The sequence below is a fragment of the Pyxicephalus adspersus genome, chromosome 5, assembly GCF_032062135.1.
Source record: "Pyxicephalus adspersus chromosome 5, UCB_Pads_2.0, whole genome shotgun sequence".
In the NCBI taxonomy this organism is placed as follows: Eukaryota; Metazoa; Chordata; class Amphibia; order Anura; family Pyxicephalidae; genus Pyxicephalus; species Pyxicephalus adspersus.
In genome coordinates, this window is record NC_092862.1 from 11,611,263 (window position 1) to 11,633,459 (window position 22,197).

Genomic DNA, 22,197 nt, shown 5'->3' on the forward strand with positions numbered 1-22,197 from the left:
GAGGAATGTTTCCAGAACCTTGAATCTATTCCTTGAAGAATGACAGCAGTTCTGAAGGCAAAAGAGGGTTAAAGCTGGTAGTAGTAAGGTGTACATAAAAAAGTGGCAGGTGAATGTAGATATGCCCACAATGGTCCCATCTACAGTATATATTACAAATGCATACTACTGGCAATAAAGAACAGTTTTTCTCCCCACCCGGCTGTTTTTGAGTGGTTATTGAAAAGTTAGGTCACAATACAGGGGCCACCATCTGCCTACAGCTTCTTCCCACCAAGCTTAAAAAAATCTGTAGAGAATACTGAATACTATCATTGTGGTAAAACAAGCATTGCAAAATGGGTGATCCCTTGATAATGAGAATAAAGCCATGGCACAAGCCCCGTGTCTGCATGTGTTGTCCTTTTGACTAAATTACCAGCATGGTATTTCTCCCCCAATACAGGCTGGCCTGAGATAAGAGGCTTTTATGTGATTTTGTGCAAGCATCATTACAAGGATGCATACTCAAACATTATTCGTAATATCCTATGGTAGTTACTTATTTCCCATTAAAGAATAGAAAAAACACTGAACAGCAACATTGCAACATCATTTTTTTTTATTAACAGAGACACTTTCTGAAGAATGCTGAAAGATATCAGCATATTACAATTCTTTAGAACTCAAATTTTAAACCTTTCTGTTTAAATAAAAAATAAAATAGAGCTACAACCAGCCTGTATTCAGGGTGAAGTGATAGGGTTCTGGGACTTACAGTTCCTGCTTAGTATCTAATGCTTAACATGTACAGTATGTAATCCTAACATCAAATAAATCTGGCATTATGCCTCACTGCTTTCAGTTTTCCTAAACTGTATGTACAGCCAAAATTCTTTATTTGTGGATAGAGAGGAGTGCTACAAGCCTTTGATGTCTGTGTTCAGCTGTAGAAATTCCAACACACTGCTGGTCTTGGTGACAACTGTCTCTGGCACAGAGTGATGTGAAGTCCAAAATGTTTGAGTTTAGATAACACTGGTGGTAAGGAGAAAATTTTCCAACAGGAAAACATGTCCTGTTGATAACTAAAAGTGTAGGACCCTTGATGATACCAGTAATACTTAGCTGAAAAATTGGTGCACCCCCCATTCTAAATGGCATGCTATTAATCAAGCCCTTCCTGGCTGATAAAAGTAGTCCTGCAAATGAAAACTGTACCAGGTTTTTGTACTTTTTAAATTATGTGTATATGCTGCCCCACAGCTGCAAATGGTCATTGTATACCGCTATCTATTTCCTTTCATCTTTTATGAAAGCTTCAGGAGGACTGTAGCAATTTCCAAACTCATCAACGGCTTGGCTTTTTATTATGAACCTCGATAGCTCTTTTTAGAGCTGTGTCTGGAACCAGGTCAGGTATTTGCACGTCGTGGTATTCGCAGCCAATTCTCGGACACCTGGGGAGAAAGAAAAGACAGATAACAAACAGTACATCAGAAACGGGTGTTACAAGACAGGAGCTTTGGATTAGAGTAATTGTACTGATCTCAAGAAAAGAAGAAAAAGTACAGCGACAATAAAAGATGAAATCAGCAGAACTTGTTATGTAAGAAGATCAGAAAAACATCAAGGAATAGGTAAAAGATATCACAGAATATGATAGACGGTCATCCCTTATCAGTAATTATCATAAAAGGTCTCTAATGAGTGAAGAAGTTCTATACAGCTATTTGGAGTAACATTAAACAATTTAAAAATGAGCAGAAGCAGAAGATATATAGCATAGGAGCAGAATATAATTACAGACAACAAAATTGGGGGAACTTGTACAATGAACAACACTGAGACCCTGTTTATCAAGAGATTCAATTCAATTACACCAATAACATTCCTAGTGATCACTACACTGCTAAAACAATGAGCTACCTATTGTGTAAAAAGCATTTAAATGTGTTTGTTAAATATGGCGGTAATATTTTCAGGAAGAAAGATAGAAAAAATTGAGATAGAGAAAAAGATACAAGTTAATCTTCCTTCCTATTTATGATCCAAAAGATGGTTATGCCAGCCCTTTTGAAATCCTATTTAATTAAGTAATGATAGACAGTAGACAGAGGTTTTTTTGCATAATGAATTAAACAAAGAATATTAGTTACAAGTTTTTAAACAATGGTTTGTTCCACCAAGTGTTACAAAAACAATTGAAGAAAATCCCTTGGCCCACTGTAACACGGGCAGGCCTCGTGAGAAAAGTCCTGCTGAAGTATTATGTTTGATACAGTTAGCAAACTTTTCATAAGTCTCTTGGTCTCAGATGTGTTTCATCTAACTGGCTTCCTCAGGGGAGCTTGAGACAGTTACTGCTATCATTACAAACAGAACATATTGGAATATGATAAGTAATAGTAAAAATAGGGATGAAGATAAAAATACAGATAATAATGATAATAATTTTAAGAAATTTTCTCCAAGGATTGTAAAAGTCTGATATTCACAATATCAGCACGCCTACATTGCTGCCTGGATCTAACACTATGGAATCCAGAAAACATTGTTAACATTAGACTTTTACAATCCTTGGAGAAAATTTCTCTCTTCATTTGGAAACCATTCTTTAACCAAAATTCCGTAACACTCTCAATATATTCCTTGAGGAAGCCTATCAACGAAATGCGTCGGGCTTGAGACGCTTCTCTTCAAGGAAATAATTTAGGTTTCCTTTGAATAGATGACACCATTCCCATGATAATCCAAATAGGGAGGTACTACCTATATTAAATGTAATGTGCTTACATTTTTGAATATTGTTTGTATATTCATTTGATATATAAAATATAAGTTACATTTGCCATCAAAACCCAAGCATTCTCTGCCTTCTTTAATTCATTGATTGACTCTCCTAGCCCCAAATTGGGTTAATTTTGTCAAAACCGGGCGACTGAAAGCTTTAATACTGAATGGAATTTAAATTTAACTGAAAAGGCAAAAATTGTGGTAATTAAGTCAAAAATGGTTAGATTTTTTTCCAAGTTAAATCTGGATAATCTGATCCCATCATCTTGAGGCCATTTTATATTATAAAACTGAAAGTCTGACCACTTTGCTATAAATTGCTATGTGTGTCCAGCTCAGGTATGATGGGGAGTCATCCAATGGGAATATACGTTTCTGTGACTACAGTTTCAGAGAGGATTTCCCACACTAGGAAAATTCTTATTCACTTCCTATGCCAACATGACATTGAACAAAAGTCTCCCAAATAGGACACTGATAGCAAAAAAACCCTTCCGTAGAGAAAAAAGGGAAATGTCTCCAACAGTTTACATCAACAAGGAAGCACAAAATGATTCAAGTTTCAATATGTGTTTACTTCTGGATTTCAATGAGAACAAAACAATTTTGGGAACTCACCTGGCCAGTTTCATCTTCTTGTGTCTATCCTGAATCATTTTTTCTATCGCCTCCTTCTCATAACTATGGCCGCATACTTTATTTTTCACCGGATTCACCATCTCCACCTGTTATGATAGGACCATAAAAGCTAACGGTTAAACTAACAGCAGCAGCCGTCGACAATTTCTTAAAGTAACTATTCGTGTTATTGTAAAAAATAAAATTAATTTGTAGACAGCAATACCCATGGAACATTGATGACTGAGCTTAAGTCAGAAAGTGTTACACAGATTACATCAAATGATTAAACTGATGCAGAAAGGTAATCACACCCCAAACATATAATGAATGTGCTGCTAAACTTTTGTTTGTTTTGTTGAGACTAGGGAAAACTTGAGACTCCCATAAGTTTTATTTTCATGTCTGCACCCCACTGTGGAGATTTCCCTTCACTTCTTGTCCTAAAGATACAACAGTAAATGAGAGGAAATAACTCCAAAGTGAACAAAATTTTTATTGCAGTGATATTTCCTCAGAATAGTTGGCCCTATTGGAGGAATTTCCTTCCCCTACTACTGACAGCACACAAACTGACAAAATGTTTTTCGCCATTTTCTTCCTTACTGACAAGCCCTTCCCTACAAAAAAATGAGAGGAAGGTTCATCTTTAATGTATAAACCCCAAAACACAAAATGTAAAAGGCTGTACAGAGTCTTTAGAAATATCACTAAAGGTATGTTAAGGATGGCAATGAGGTTTTGGTGCAGTTACTGCTAACTAATGCTGTTGCCTTGGGGGAGACACTACAAGTAGCTTCTACCCACAGCAGTCCTATAAAGAACCTATGGGGTGGCAGTGAGCAGTACAGTACCACTCATTGCCACCCACCGTCAAATCTGCAGACGTTGATCCTTTAAGAGCCAGTGCTGTGGTGCCAATTTGAAAGAGTCACACAGGATGGGTGTGTACCTGCCCTGTGAATGGTAGGAATGCGAGGGGTCTATCCTAACATTCCTACCATAGTCCAATGTACCAAACATAGTTAAAGGCAAGTTTTCTGGGGAAAAGCTAATTAACCCACCAGTATTCAAACTCCTGGTCTGTTCGTGGCTCTCAAGGACTGGTGTTGGACACTCCAGACATAGATCATGCTGATCAAAAGCACAAAGACTAGAAAATTCTCCCACTGAGAGCTATGCTTTTATTTCTTTTTAACTAGTGCATGCTAAAGAATTGTTTGCTACACCTAAATCCTGATATTTTTAAATATTTGTCATGTCTGTCCCTTTGTGACATAGAGATCCTATCCATTTAATGTGCTGTAAATCTGTAGATGTCCCATGGCTGTATTTCCACCATCTTCGAATCTGACTATGGTTGCCCCTTTTATCCTGGATATTCACTACTTTACCATAATTTCTATAAATACATCTATATACAAGGCATATAGTTACTATACAACGAAAAATCTTCCAGGAAGGTATTTTATCCCTCCTATAAAGCTCACTCAGGAGATAAAAAAAAAAAAACGTAAACACATCTGTGTCTTATTTCCCTTCACGGCTCAGTGATTGGCCAGAGATTGCATCTTTTTGGCTATAATAAAGTAAGTCTCCTCTTTGCGGCAACATTTCCTGGAAAAACACAGAATGGCGAAAACAGCAAGATACCTATGAGAGATACAGCAGTCATCTCATAGTTCTGCTGTAAATCTAGCAATTCAGAAAATGTCAGAGCAGAAGGATGAATAAAAGAAATTAAACTGTAGGTGAATACAAATGGCACTTTGATAAAACATCCCATAGTGGACTTCTCAGTAAAAAAGGTATACAAATAATATGAATATATTTCTGATATTAAATATTATACAGCAATGGTGTGGTTGTGTGCAGAAAGCTTTACTAGTTCTCATTAACCACCTGAGCGTTACACTGAGGTCTAGATTTCTGTACCAAAAGTGATCCACTGTTTTTCATGAAATTTTTTTTTTAAATTCGCTGGAATAGGAAAACGACGCTGGAATCCTTACCTCCATGGTCCCGCTGGATGTGCACAGCAGGACCATGGAGGTAAGGCTGTGACAAAATTACGGGGTTAACCATCCAGCAATTTTTTTTTGCCCGACCTTCGTACGGGCATACCGGCTAGGTGGTTAAAAACCCATCCTTGCTCCGGTCCGGTGAATTTGTTTTAGCTGAGATAACATCATCAAACATTTGCAGGCAGGAAAAAACATTTCAGAAAGTCAAGGAAGTCTTGGTCCTGTGCATACACTTCATGTGTTATCCTAAAGCCTCCTAATTATCATCATGTAATAAAGAATGATTATTCTTTTGGTTGTAGAGGATCGGAAAGTGGGAATGGTTGAATACCATTGCGAATGGCTGACAACAATTGAGTGAAATTTTAGCAGATCATCAGGAAGTTTTCTATACTAGCAGGGGCTTTTTAGGGGATAAATAATAGGGAAATGAGCAAATATTGCAGAAATGGAATGCATATCTATTTTTACTTTGCCTTAACATAAGCTTTAATACTGCCTACACATGACAATCATCAGTCAATGACAACCTTTTGTATGCAAAACAATCAAATGTACAATATATCCTACTGCAAACCATTTTTATCAACATTGCAATGGATGCCAGTGGTTGAAATGTCACTTTCTAGTTTCTAGGGATTCGAATTGTGAAATCTATTCTGTAGAGGTCCAAAATACATCCCAAACAGGGACATATTATATTCCTCTTAAACATAAAATAAATAAGTTAAAATGGGAAGGGATCCACCTTCATAATGGCTTCAGAATGGCAAAAATGTATAGTAAGCTCCTCTGTCCCTATCCCTCAGGTAGGGATGGATGCAACCCGGTGACACCTTGCAGCAAAGAGTCCGATAGCCTACAAGGTTACTGATCTATCACTCCATGTGTGGGGTGCCCTAGTGAAGACCAGGTGTCCCTTAGACTCCATGCCGTCAAATGATCCCATGCTACCTGCCTGAGAAGAACCTAAAACTAGCTTATCTAATAAAATATTGTGTCTGTCTTATGTGGTCTGTTTGTAGAATTTATTACCTCTAATTAAATCACATCTGTTTTCATGTGATATTCCAGTCCCAGAGTCTATAGTGGGGTCAGAGGTATTTGATTTTTTACTGATTCTAGCATGAATCTGTGAATGAAAACCATCAGAGAGTCAGCAGAATCCACTGATACAGGCTCAGCCCAGTTCATTTTTTAAATATTTAAACACAAATTTGCTGCCGCTGTATGAAATACTGGACAGCCATGATTATTCTAAAATGAAGCATTTGTTTAAAACTGTTTAAATTAGCAGAACATACCTGTGTGATGGCACAAATGAAATTATCAATGCTCTGAGTGACTGCTATGTCTTCATCCTCATCCAAATCTACATCTGGCTCTTCTGAAGGCATCCCCACTAGAAGATAAAGAAAAACATTTAGAGGAAGGTTGATAATATTTGCAGAGCTAATAATAAGAACTGCACCAGTAACTATATACAACATAACACCGATGCTACACACAGTGCTAATATATGTGTTACTACATTTTTACTTTTTTCACTGGTCAAAATAGTTAAACAAAAAGTTTACAAAAAGTGAACATAGAAAGGAAAATTATGTTTAAAACAACATTGCCAGAAAAAAAGCCTAGCTCGTCTCGAATAAAAAAAAAAAGTTTAAGCAATATGTACCAGGTTCTTTTTTTTTTGCATTCCTCTGGATCAACTATGTCCATAGGGTTTTATACCTGGGATTTGTTTATTTCCTTAGTAGTTGAACTTGATGGACTTGATGTCTTTTTTCAACCTGACTTACTATGTGTGTTACTATGTGTTGTTAACTTAATCCAGTAAATACTTACTTGTCCCTTTCCTGCGCAAGTGTAACCATCTTCATCATCCTTCCACATTCTAAACACAGCTCAACATGTCATTTTCATCAGATATAATTTTATATATTTTGATGCAGATTTCAAATCTGTGTTCAGTTTTTCTCCAGGACATTTAGTTTTTGTGATGCAGCTAATTATATATTGTGTAAAATTCATTATAAATAGCCATAACATATCACATTTAACAACAGTTTTCTATTTTTAAGGTTAGAGATGCCTTAATTATCTAGACAGTTTCTGTTACATGTGTGGTTCATTCACAACGAAAGCACAACGTTGCCAAATTACCACAGAACTTAAAAAGATAGACAAATTATATTTGGGCTGTCCTTTTGCTGACCAGGATAAATCTTGGGCTCTACATGTCATCTGTACCAATTGTGCGTGACTGGCTAAATCATTGTAAAGCAGCAATGCCGTTTGCAATCCCGATGGTGTGGACAGAACCACAAGACCATCTAATCGACTGCTATTTTTGCCGCGTCAACAAAAGTGGATTCTCAGGTTAAACTAAGCACAAAATTGTATATCCCAGTCTCTATTCTGCAATTAGGCCCCATGATGATTCATTGCCAGTTCCGGTACCGCAAGACTTTTGTAGAAGGTGATAAGAAATGCGCTGGAGTTGCAGCCAGTTACAATCCTAAATAATCTGATTCTGACTACTTGGCCATAGTAAAAAAAAAGTTTGCTGTGGTTTCTGTTGATTATCAAAACTAATTTTTTGTTGACTTGTGTCATCAGCCATCTTGATTAGCCAGGCCAGATGCTGTAACGCCAATGCAGGTTTGCAGGAGTTTATTCATTCCCATCACCCACAATGCACAAACCCAACAACATTCTAAAAAAAACATCAATTTCTGTGGGACAGAAAACTAAAATGTTTCCATTTTGCCCCTGATATACAGTACAAGAGAAATAGGGGATCTATGTGTGGTCAACCTACTTCAGAATACGACAGAACCAAAGCTGGTCTAACGTCTCAGGCAATAATGTAGTTAGACATATTGGGCTTGATTTATTAAAGCTCTCCAAAGCGGGAGAAGATACACTTTCATCCTGCAAACCTGTAATGTATTTCTTGAAAGTCATTTGCTATTTGTTAGCAAATGTTTTCAAACCAGAAAATAGATTCACTGATGAAATTGTATCTTTTCCAGTCTTTGAAAGTTTTAATAAATCAAGCCCATTGGGTCCGATTTATTAATAGGAAAAGATGGACTATCATGGAAGAACCTAGGTTATCCAGCAAACCTGGAATCAATTTTCTAAAAATAATGTGCTATTTGTTGGCAATTGTTTTCAGTTTTGGATCCAGGTTTGCTGGATCATCCAGGTTCTTTCTAGTCTATCTTCTGCAGTCATGGAGAGCTTTAATAAATCAATATCTCCCTAGAAACACCTAATAGTATAACCTCAGTGTGTGCAAACCTGGAATCGATTTTCTAAAAATAATGTGCTATTTGTTGGCAAGTGTTTAAAGTCTTGGATCAAGGTTTGCTGGACCATCCAGGTTCTTTCTAGTCTATCTTCTCCAGTCATGGAGAGCTTTTTTAAATCACGGTCAATATCTCCCTAGAAACACCTAATAGTATAACCTCAGTGTGTGCCAGTTTTGATTTTTGTGTGAATATTTTTAAGAATAATCATCAGTGGAAAAGATTGATGGAGACACAAAGGTTTTCTCTCTAAATTTCTCCATACAGTTATTTTATTGAACCAGAAAGGGTTTACAAGGTGTGAAAAACGTATTCTGTTTCTATGAAAATCCTGGTCTGTTCGTGGCTCTCAAGGACTGGTGTTGGACACTCCAGACATAGATCATGCTGATCAAAAGCACAAAGACTAGAAAATTCTCCCACTGCATCATGAGAGCTATGCTTTTATTTCTTTTTAACTAGTGCATGCTAAGGAATTGTTTGCTACACCTAAATCCTGATATTTTTAATTATTTGTCATGTCTGTCCCTTTGTGACATGGAGATCCTATCCATTTAATGTGCTGTAAATCTGTAGATGTCCCATGGCTGTATTTCCACCATCTTCGAATCTGTCTATGGTTGCCCCTTTTATCCTGGATATTCACTACTTTACCATAATTTCTATAAGTACATCTAGATACAAGGCATATAGTTACTATACAACGAAAAATCTTCCAGGAAAAATTTTTTATTCCTCCTATAAAGCTCACTCAGGAGATAAAAAAAAACAACGTAAACACATCCGTGTCTTATTTCCCTTCACGGCTCAGTGATTGGCCAGAGATTGCATCTTTTTGGCTATAATAAAGTAAGTCCTCCTCTTTGCGGCAACATTTCCTGGAAAAACACAGAATGGCAAAAACAGCAAGATACCTATGAGAGATACAGAAGTCATCTCATAGTTCTGCTGTAAATCTAGCAATTCAGAAAACGTCAGAGCAGAAGAATGAATAAAAGAAATTAAACTGTAGGTGAATACAAATGGCATTTTGATAAAACATCCCATAGTGGACATCTCAGTAAAAAAAGGTATACAAATAATATAATAATGAATATATTTCTGATAATAAATAGTATACAGCAATGGTATAGTTATGTGCAAAAAGCTTTACTAGTTTTCATTAAAAACCAATCCTTGCTCCGGTCCGGTGAATCTTTCTTAGCTGAGATAACATCACCAATCCTTTGCAGGCAGGAGAAAATTTTTTTTCAGAAAGTCAAGAAGTCTTGGTCCTGTGCACACACTTCCCATGTAATCCTAAAGAAGCCTCCTAATTATCATCATGTAATAAAGAATGATTATTCTTTTTGTTGTAGAAGATCAGAAAGTGGGAATGGTTGAATGACATTGCGAATGGCTGACAACACATCAGTGAATTTTTAGCAGATCATCAGGAAGTTTTCTATACTAGCAGGGGCTTTTTAGGGGGTAAATAATAGGGAAATGAGCAAATATTGCAGAAATGGATTGCATATCTATTTTTACTTTGCCTTAACATAAGCTTTAATACTGCCTACACATGACAATTATCAGTCAATGACAACCTTTTGTATGCAAAGCAATCAAATGTACAATATATCCTACTGCAAACCATTTTTATCAACATTGCAATGGATGCCAGTGGGTGAAATGTCACTTTCTAGTTTCTAGGGATTCGAATTGTGAGATCTATTCTGTAGAGGTCCAAAATACGTCCCAACCAGGGACATATTGTATTCCTCTTAAACATAAATAAGTTTAAATGTAAGCTAACTGCCATATTAACCGTCGGTTCCTGCAACACTCCTCCTCCAAATCGTTCTGTGATAGTTCTTCCCTGCTGAGCTGTTAAGGTTTGGTCCCTGCTATTTCCAAACTTACTTTTTTCCAGCTCTGACTCCTCACCATGGTCTCCCTCTCTCCTCTGCTGGGCACTGTCTGACTTCACACTAAAGCCCCTCTGTCCCTATTCCTCGGTATGGGACCTGGTGACACCTTGCAGCAAAGAGTCCGATTGCCCACACGGTTACTGGTTCATCACTCCATGTGTGGGGTGTCCTGGTGAAGACTCCATGTCGTCAAATGATCCCATGCTACCTGCCTAAGAACCTAAAACTAGCTTTATAGAACTAACTCATAACTAAAAATCAGCTTTATTATTTAAGATAATTAAGTAGACCTGCAGTCATGCAACACTATGAGATTTGTGATTCTTCAGTTAGAAGGTAATCAGTAATTGTCAAAATTCAAAGGGATCAGCCTTTAACTTCCCAAGGAAATCAGCAAATGTTTTCCCATACAATGTATGGGATCTGTCTAGTAAAATATTGTGTCTTCTGTGGTCTGTTTGTAGAATTGATTACCTCTAAATAAATCACATTTGTTTTCATGTGATACTCCAGTTCCAGAGTCTATAGTGGGGTCAGAGCAAAGAGACAGCTAAGGTATTTGATTTTTTTACTGATTTCAGCATGAATCTGTGAATGAAAACCATCAGAGAGTCAGCAGAATCCACTGATACAGGCTCAGCCCAGTTCATTTTTTAAATTATTTAAACACAGATTTGCTGCCGGTGTATGTATTACTGGACAGCCATGATTATTCTAAAATGAAACATTTGTTTAAAACTGTTTAAATGAGCAGAACATACCTGTGTGATGGCACAAATGAAATTATCAATGCTCTGAGTGACCGCTATGTCTTCATCCTCATCCAAATCTACATCTGGCTCTTCTGAAGGCATCCCCACTAGAAAATAAAGAAAAACATTTATAAGAAGGTTGATAATATTTGCAGAGCTAATAATAAGAACTGCAGCAGTAACTGTATACAACATAACACCAATGCTACACAGAAAGCTAATATGTGTTACATTTTTACTTTTTTCCCTGCTCAAAATAATTAAACAAAAAGTTAAAGTGTGAACATAGAAAGGAAAATTATGTTTAAAACAACATTGCCAAAAAAAAGCCTAGCTCTTTTGGAAAAAAAAAAAAAAAAAAAAGTTTAAGCAATTTGTACCTGGGTTTTTTTTTTGCATTCCTCTGGATCAACTATGTCCATAGGATTTTATATCTGGGATTTGTTTCTTTCCTTAGCTTTCTTTCTCTAGCATGTTTAGTTTTTGTGATGCAGCTAAATATATATTGCGTAAAATATCTTATAAATAGCCTTAACATATTACAACATTTAACAACAGTTTTCTTTTTTTAAGGTTAGAGACTGCACTGATGCCTTAATGATCCAGACAGTTTATGTTACATGTGTGGTTCATTCACAACGAAAGCACAATGTCACCAAATTACCACAGAACTTAAAAAGATTATTTAATTATATTTGGGCTGTCCTCTTGCTGACCAGGATAAATCTTGGGCTCTACATGTCATCTGTACCAATTGTGCGTGACTGGCTAAATCATCATAAAGCAGCAATGCCATTTGCAATTCCGATGATGTGGAGAGAACCACGAGACCATCTAATCGACTGCTATTTTTGCCGCGTCAACAAAAGTGGATTCTCAGGTTAAACTAAGCACAATTGGGTCTGATTTATTAATAGAAAAGAAGGGCTATCATAGAAGAACCTAGGTCATTCAGCAAACCTGGAATCGATTTTCTAAAAATAATGTGCTATTTGTTGGCGTTTTCGGTCTTGGATCCAGGCTTGCTGGATCATCCAGGTTCTTTCTAGCCTATCGTCTCCAGCCATGGAGAGCTTTAATAAATCAATATCTCCCTAAAAACACCTAATAGTATAACCTCAGTGTGTGCCAGTTTTGATTTTTGTGTGAATATTTTTAAGAATAATCATCAGTGGAAAAGATTGATGGAGACACAAAGGTTTTCTCTCTAAATTTCTCCATACAGTTATTTTATTGAACCCAGCTACAAATGTCTGGAAGAGAAGTAACATAAAAAAGAAAACATTAGAAATTGTAAATCTGAAGGATCAGTGTTGTCCTAGATTCTGGTCTAGCAAGACTACAAGAAAAATCATCTTTTATTCCCTGCATCAAAAGTCATTATCGAGGCAGAAGGAGCCCCTTCACTTTGGGATAATTTGCTGATGACTTTAATGCACATGACGGAAGGATGACTAATTTTCAAGCAGCAAACTAATGACACATAAAAGGTAAAATGTTTATGAAATGCTGTGGATGGCTTGGCACATGTAGAAAATAAAAAGGACCCATGTGCTTCTCGGCCTTTGTAGCAGATCTGAATCAGTAACAAAAAATCTTTCTTAAAAATATGACCTTTAAGTAAAATTGGAAGTTACGACTGCATGTTGGTGTGTATCTCCTACCTTTTCTATGTATTAGCAAGTTCATCAACTTTAGGTCATTGATGTACTATGCACTAAAATCAATGAGTCTGATATAATAAAGCTCTCCAAGGCTGGGGAGGATACACTTTCATCAGTAATGCTGGGTGATCCAGCAAACCTGGAATGGATTTCTTCAAAGTAATTTGCAGTTTGCTAGCAAATGTTTTGAATCCTGTACCAGATCCATTCCAGGTTTGCTGGATTACCAGCTTCACTGATAAAATGTATTCTCTCCAGCCTTGGAGAGCTTTAATAAATCAGGACCAATGTAATTAAAAAATAGAAATCTGCATTTCAATCACATGTAAACCTGTACTTGCCCATGCAATACAAAAACATGTTTGTTTAATAGAATAATTCCCCCTTCATTGGCTGTACATTATATTTTTTGCTTTTTGCTGCTTCCGCTACTGTGTTCAGACATTTTTAAAGGAGAAGTAAAATCCTTTGTAAGCTTTGAGTTGCTTTAGTCAGCAATTCCTCCCCCAATGTGAGTTAAGGCAATCACCAACTTCTAGTATCACATGGGCCTCCATACTTGGAAGTACTGGGTATGTTATAGGGTACTGGTATCCTATATTTTTGTGTTCATACCAGGCGGCAATGAAGGTGTGACATTAATGTTGACTTTATGGCTAGATCTATAAAGTTTTGAATCTCTAACAAGAAGTCTCCAGTGCCATCTGTTCCGCTCTCTCCCAGAGTCCTTAATATACAGGAGAATTCTTGGGCAAAAGGTGCATTTTTCACCTTGGGATGAGAAGGTTTAAGACCGCACCTAGGACTTACTGGTCCCGTCATTTTTGTCCTGAAGAAGCATATTTTGCGAAACATGTTGAAAGATGGAAAGATACATGAGACTGTAATGTATGTCATGTATGTCCAATGATGTTGATAATTGTATGTTTTAAAAGTTATATATATTAAGGTTTATGAATATGTTTGTGAATATCCATTGATAAAAGTTGTCTTAAAAATCCATAGCAACCCTTGTTTGTATCTTTTGAATGTCTTGGTAATATTGGATGTGGCACCATACTTTTACCAGCTCTATTTGCTAATGTATAAAACCCAAGACAAGTAGTTGAATCTGAACTAATTCACCAACATAGGTTGCAGGTCCTGCTTCTCCTACTGAAGCTCCCAAGGTGACCACCTCCTGTTTTACCCCTTGGCTTAGCCTGGCTTCAACTGAGTACAGTCTTACTGTATGGGAGATTCTTAACAACAGTAACACATCATAAACTTACACAAGAATGTGACATATCTTTTAATAATTTGACAAGCCTATTAAAGTGGAATGAAAGTCCCATTAGTTAGGTGGTTATTGCAGAAAGGGACAAATAATGTCCTTTCTGCAAAAACTGAACTCATCTGCCTGATTGCTGCCCAGATGCCACCTGTGCATGTGCTCAACGCTGGTTGCAAGGGAAACCTGGCCTTCTTTGTGTGTCGGGAATGAATGAGCAAAAAAGAAGAAAGATGGTGGCGCCCTACAATGGATTATGGATAGGCAAGTAATCGCAGGTTAAGTTACACTTTAAGCAGCAGCTACAATCAATGTGTCCGGAAGTGTGGGTGAGCATTGCATAGAATGCATTAACATGTGTGTACTAGTTATTACAGTGTAATAAAAGTGGAAATGGCAAGATCTCCATGAATCCACTTCAGCATCACATAAATTCATCTGGACTGGCTTGCTGATAGGTGGAACAAACCAGCTCAGTACGATTCAGCCCCTTTTATTCTATACCAGGGGTGTGTACAAGGATAACTAATATGGCAAGGTCACCAGATTAAGAAAAGCTGCAGATTGAAAGAGACTGACAATGACAGCACCATGTAAAAACTAAAAGATCTGTAACATGCCATGTGTTTAATATGCATTATATTTCTGCGTTACACAGGTTTACATTTAACTGACATTTTTTTTAAAATAAGCAGAAAGGTCAGTGACAAAGAAACCTTTCCCAGTTTCCTAAAAGTCGTTCAGCAGATAATTTAAAACTTCTCTCCGGGAAGAGTTAAGCAACACTCTCTGCTCTGTCATTCTGAGCTGTGTAATTTGTTTTAAACTCTCTGCTGTGCTACATTCCAGCAACACTTCAATGTCAATTCTTGTAAACTGGTCAAAAAATTATCATGTTACTCAGACACGGGATGCCTAAGTGCACAATGGTGCAAGGTCTGCTAATTGCAGAAGGGCACTACAAGAACGAGTACTCCACTGAGCTTTAGGGGCCAAATTCACAAGCATTCTCACTTCACTTTTTGGGTGCAGAGTTATCTGCAGCCAGAGCTGCATTTCACATTTATTACCACAGATACCCTAGGCATATTGCTCTAATTGTTCCTAGACTCATGCCATAGTCATTCATGCTAACCAACCCAAAATTCAAAAATTTTCTTTGCTTTTAAAAGATACACTGTGTACTAGCAACTAGTAAGGACTCTGAACATGTACACACTGGTACCTTTTTAGACTATCAATTTGCAGGAAAGTCTAAGACTATGTACACGTCAGATGATTCTCATACAATAACCACCTCAGGGCTGATATCAGACGAGAATCTGGCCTGTGTACGAGAATTCATGTGAGAAAATCAACCAACTTTCAAGTTGTATGTGCAGAGGATGAGTATTAGGGTATTATGGGGGGTGGGTCTATGTGCAGGGAAGGTTAGTGGGTAGTTTTGGTGCGTGTTGTGGTTTGGAATTTGCCAATATTTTTTACATATCTCATACTCTATTATTATTGTTAGTGTTCTTTTATACAATAACCGACAAACGCATATTGATTTATATACAACACTGCCATTTGCTAACCACATACGATCACAAAAACACCCCAGACTGACACTATATGTTAGGTATATACACTAGCAAGTTGTCTATAGATGGATAACTAGATTAGGGCAGCGTAGGAGGGGAGGGGAAATGTTAGATAACCTTGCCGATTGTTTGATATACTTTATAGGACTTTTTATATTAACTTTATTAGGAGAATTGTAACAACAACCTTAAATATATTTAAGATCTGAGTCATCTTACTGAATTACAGTACCATAAATGCAACAATGCTGAGATGTTGCATAATAGATCTAATATTTACATATGGAGACCTTAAGCTGCGTACACACTTGCAATTTTTGTCGTTGGAAAGGATCTTTCACGATCCTTTCCAACGACAAGGGAGTGCAAGATGCATGAACGCGACTGTACACACGGCAGATTTTCGCCCGATAATTGGCCGATGCCGATTATCGGGTGATAAAAATCTGCCGTGTGTACGTAGCTTTAGTCTTCTGCCCTAAATATTTAGGACTTCACACTTCTCACCTGATCATTATCTTCAGATACTGAATGGAAACAATAAAATATGTCATCACACAATACCCACATGATTTCATTTGGTTATTTGATAACCTACAAGTTAAACAACATTACTGGAAAGATTGGGACATACAGGGTCTGATTTATTAAATCTCCTAAGGCTGGAGAGCATACACTTATCAGTGAAGCTGGGTGATCCAGTAAATCTGGAATGGCTTTCCTAAGTAATTTTCTTTTTGTTAGCATTTTCAATCCTGGATCAGATTCATTACTGGTTTGCTGTATCACCCAGGTTCACTGATGAAAGTGTATCCTCTCCAGCCTTGGAGAGCTTTATTAAATCAGGCCTACAGTGTATAGTCAATCTATGATCAGACCAGGTCTACCCTTTCTATTGGCCGATGACCAAAACACTGTGGATAACACTTAGACAATCACTCTGACCTCCTGACCACATGCACACATACTGAATCAAACTTGTTGCTTGAAACTTCCAGCTTAGCGGCTTCTTTTCAATCTGACCTTAAAACACAACTCTGACCGATGTGTTTTGTGTATCCAGTTGCAAAGGTTTACAACTCTTTCAGGATTTAATTGTAAGCTGTGTCCCTATAGGAGAAACTTCTCCACTAAAATTTATTGCAGAGCAAGGGTTAGCACTTAACAATTAATGCAGTGTGTGCCTTTATGTGCCAATGACAAACACTACCCCAGTCCCACTCACAAAACCTTCTCCAACCCAATCGTCAACCCAGAAATTACTTAAGCTGTGCAAGAAGAAATTGTAGGTGGGTGGCAGCCCCTGTATTGTGACTCAACTCATCAGTAACAATCCAAAAACATCCGAGTGGTTACTGAAATGTGCCGGGTGATGCACCCGACTAAAAGGGGCCGAGGAGAACACTGCATCAACCTATCACAATTTGGCTTTTGTCAAAATTGTTGTCAACTATATCCAGCATTTTGACAGGTACCAATGTAATGAGATAATGTTATTCACTTTTCCTATTAATGGTTTTAGGATTATCAGTTTTGTATATGACATGCTTGACATCCTATCAGGCTGATTACTGGAGGATCAAAAACCTATTGCATATCTTTAGCTACTTTACAACTTTTATACACATTTTCTGGTCAACCAGCCTTTGGTCCAAGAAAATTAATTTTAGATAATGGACACTTCTCCACTGTTCCTCCCACGTGAGGCTGGACTACTGCCCAAAGAATAAATGTTCACGCTTGGGAAAAAAAAAACATGCATGTTTATGTTATGATTATTCTACTGTTAATATTACACAGAATTTATATACTGCAAACATTTTACATAACGCTGTACAAAATCTATAGTCATGTCACTAGCTGTCCCTCAAAGGGGCTCTCAATCTAATGTCCCTAACATAGTCATATGTGTTTATTACAGTCAATTTTTTTTCATGTTTTGGAATGTGGGAGGAAACTGGAGTACCGGGAGGAAACCCACGCAAACATGGGGATAACCTGCAAACTCCATGCGGATAGTGTCCTGGCTGAGATTCAAACCTGGGACCTAGTGCTGCAAAGTGCTCACTTCTGACCATCGTGCTGTCTGCAGAATAATCTAAGGCTGTTGCATACGCTGTCCACCCTGTCACATATTTGCCAGGCATATTGACTTGGTCCAGCGCTTGATAATAGCTCAGTGATATGTTCCACCTCTTCAAGTAATTCACATTATCTGCTTGTGATCAATGGATGCACGTAAGAAGCTATAAATAAAATGTATGTGTGCACCTCATTCACCGCGAGCTAATTCTGTGCTGTATTGTGAGGTCTATGAGTCATCCAGCTGCTCCAGATGAGTAAGCGCCGCTTTCATATGTTCTTTATAACAGCCGTGAGTAGTTTTTTTTTTTTTTCACACTGCTTCACATGTATGTATAGTACATTATACTTCCTCCCACTTGCCATCCACACCCAGGAGAAGAGCTCTGTAATGACAAATATTTGACGCTCGTCACTCCATTGCATTGTTTGGTCTATCTGCTTATTTATCAACTACCTGGCTAAAATAGATCTTTTCAGCATGCTCCGGGGTTAGCAAAGCTGAAAGAATCAGAAAGGATGATGGGTAAGGATGTTTGTAGAATTTCTCATAAGGTCACAACAAAAACATAATGCCTGGCATTTATCTGCCTAAAGTGCATGAAAAAAATGCATTCACTGAAAAACATACAGATTGTGACTTTGCGTCTAATGCACATGCTTGGAACAATTGAATGACTACACCGTACAAAAATATTCCCTTGGTAATGACACTGTAATTACAGCTTGAGGCATATACCCCACTTTTGCTAGATATGGTATATTTGTAGGCCAGGCAGAAACAGAAACAAAAACTTTCCTTGGTAATGACACCGTAAGTCACAGCTTGAAGCATATACCACACTTTTGCTAGAGATGGTAGATTGGCAGGCCTGGCAGAAACAGTGATTTTCAGATAGAACCTTTTAGCCAAGAACGTGCTTCTAATAGGGAAGGACGTTTCATATTTGTGAACCGAGGGCAGTGTTCTCCCCAGCCCCTCTTAGCTGTGCGTACCACACGGCTGTTTTTGGGTCACAATACAAAGGCCTCCACCCGCCTATAGCTTCTTCCCTCCCAACTTAAAAAAAATCTGGGGACAACTCTGAAGGGGTTTGCTCCACCAACAACTTCACTCCCTGAAATCATAGAAAAAATGGTACTGGACTAGAACAGTTCTTCAAGGAAGAGTGGGGTAAACTGCACCCATAGTGATCTAAGATACTGATCATTAGCTACAGGAAGAATTTAGTCACTGCAGAAAAGAGAGGTGTTTCAAGCTATGACTATTTGATTTTTTTTTCTTTTACTATAACCCAGTGCTTATTAACTTTTTTAACACGGAGGAACTTTAGGTCTTTGCAGAACCCCTTCTATATACAGTGGTACCTTGGTATAAGTCCTTAATCCACTCAAGATCCTTGGACTTATACCTAACAGGTCCTCTACCAAAGAAATTTTTCCCATAAGAAATAAAAGCAAACTAATTAATCCGTTCCCATGAAGAAAAAATCCTATTGTTATTGGCATATTATACATTGCGATGGGGTTGTATAGAAATTTAAACACTGCATAATACTAAAATACATATATACAAAGAGAGAGAGGTAAATAAGGGTAGTGCTTGGTGTTATGACTCATTTTGACCCATACAAGTTCTAGCACAAAGGTTGTATACCAAGCAAGATTTTTTGTGTCCAAACAGGACTTATACCAAGTTGGACTTATTCCAAAGCGGACCGAGGTACCACTGTATACTATATCCATAACTCACAGTACATTAGAGTGGTGGTCTGTGGAAAGGTTTCCTTTTACATTGCTGGCCATTGGGAATAATGTCACCCTTACAGATAGCCAAAAAGATCATTGGTGTCAGTTAAACTGACCCGAGAGGCACAAATTTTTCAATACCCCCAGTAACCTCTGGAGGAACTCTAGGGTTCCACAGTAGTTTGGTTGAGAAACACTACCATAAAGGATAAATCTTTAAAAAAATAGGGAACTCAGTGACTAGTGATGCAGCATCTTTAAATCGCTCATTGCTTAACCACCTAGCCGGTATGCCCGTACGAAGGTCGGGCAAAAAAAAATGGCTAGGATGGTTAACCCCGTAATTTTGTCACAGCCTTACCTCCATGGTCCAGCTGGATGTGTGACCATGGAGGTAAGGATTCCAGCGTCGTCCGTCGATCTCCCTCTCCAGCGTCGGGTGCCAGCGGGACCGGTAAGATGCCGGCCGGTATCTTGTTCATGAAAAACAGTGGATCACGTTTGGTACAGAAATCTAGACCTCAGTGTAACGCTCAGGTGGTTAAGGAACCCCTACTATACACTTTTTTCCCTTAGGCTTCATTTATAAACTAATAGAATACACTGGAAGATCGGATGACATTTAATTTGAAATGCTGCATGAATAAAGACGTCTGGTGTGGAGTGAGGGTGTATACATTTCAACAAGCCTATATACGTCTGAACATATATATGAATCAGCAGATAACTTCTGCCTGATTTGTTTTTTATTCCTACACAAATAATAGACTGTTCACTCAGAACCGATGCTTGTTTTCCTTTTGCATTGGCTGCCCAAATTTAATTTCGTTTTCTGTTAAATAATTAAAATAAAGGAGGTGAATTCTTCATAATGGTTGTCCACTTCGATTCCTAAATGATATATTAGGTATGGGTGGTCTGACAGTTCATATTAATTTGATGGGTCTGATGAATCAGAAGCATCCTGGAGACAGTCAGTCCGTAGTGACTAGTTGGTTATGAACCAAGCAGACTGTGACAGCACCCATATATGACACAGAACACTAGTGGTGAAACCTCAGCCCTCTTTATAACTACAGAAGCATTGAACTCCTTTATTGTTATTATCTTGTATTTATAAAGCGCCAACATATTACACAGTGCTTTCTAAAGTACACTAGCCCTCCCTCAAAGGGGCTCACAATTTAAAGTCTCTACTATAGTCATATGTCTTTAACACAGTCAAATTTTGGGGGAAAGCCAATCAACTTAACTGCATGTTTTTGGGATGAGGGAGGAAATCAAAGTACTCGGAGGAAACCAATGCACACACAGGGAGACCATGCAGACAGTGTCCTCGAATCTGGGACCTAGCGCTCTAAAGGCCAGAGTCCTACCTCTGAGCCAGCCATGTCACCCAACATCTTTCACCTATGGTTCAAGAAAACGTTTGGTAGCAATTTTCTAAAGTAAGAAAGTCTATATATTTTTCAAATTATTGGTTGGGTGTTTTAAGACACCTTCAAACATTACTAAATATTTACATCTTTGGAGGCCTATGCAGAACACCAGTCAAGACATTATGGGCAAGTTGGTCAGTCAGGATGGACTCTGCCTGCTGATAACTAATATGTCTAACCAATATACACGGACAACCACAATGCTCCTCCTTCTAGGCCTGCTCCAATGAAAACTTGCATGTTTGAGGAAATAATCCATAGTTATTGGATTGAGATGCCAGCTTTATTCTATTGTGAACCCACTTGGAACAGAGGTCCAAACTGTACACAGGCCCTCATTTATTAAAGCTCTCCAAAGTTGGAGAGGATACACTTTCATCAGTGAACCTGGGTGATCCAGCAAACTTGGAATGGATCTGGTCCAGGATTGAAAACATTTGCTAAGAAATAGCAAATGACTTTTAGGAAATCCATTACAGGTTTGCTGAATCACCCAGCTTCACTGATGAAAGTGTATCCTCTCCAGCCTTGGAGAGCTTTAATAAATCAGGGCCTATATTATCAACTATAAAACTGATCCCACTACCATCTTGGAAAAAACCTCCTCGTCCTCATCTATCACATAGAAATGCATCTTATGCTTATTGAGGCTCTGATATTAACAAGCTGAAAGCCTGGGGAAAAGCCTAGCTTCAAAACTGCTTTTTCCTTTTTAAGGATTTGTAATGTACGTAGGACATTTTTTTGTTTTAAGAAAAGGATCTACTATGTTCCATATTGGTTCAGTAAAAGACTGAACCCTTTGATCCCTTTTGGCAATAAGTTGTCCAGGTAAACTTTCTTGTTGCTCCCCAAGTGCTACTTACAAAAGTTACTGTTTCTATCTGCTGCACTGATAATGGTCATTAAGCTTAAAACAGATGTATGAGATCTAGAATAAATAGCTGTATAATATTATGCCATGTGTATGCTATAAATAAGTGATTCTAGGTATACAGAAATCATTTGGCTGGC

General features: G+C 37.8%; 1 protein-coding gene across 1 annotated transcript in view; it reads right to left on the reverse strand.

Annotated features, from left to right (window-relative positions):
• Window positions 1-583: 583 nt before the first annotated feature.
• The window catches only part of NSMCE2 (NSE2 (MMS21) homolog, SMC5-SMC6 complex SUMO ligase), a gene marked incomplete at its 5' end in the record, with an annotated part of 121,376 nt that continues 99,762 nt past the window's right edge, over window positions 584-22,197 (reverse strand). Inside the window, 3 exon segments of the mRNA XM_072410654.1 lie at window positions 584-1,439; window positions 3,394-3,500; window positions 11,406-11,503. Of these exon segments, the coding sequence (XP_072266755.1) occupies window positions 1,331-1,439; window positions 3,394-3,500; window positions 11,406-11,503 (314 nt within the window).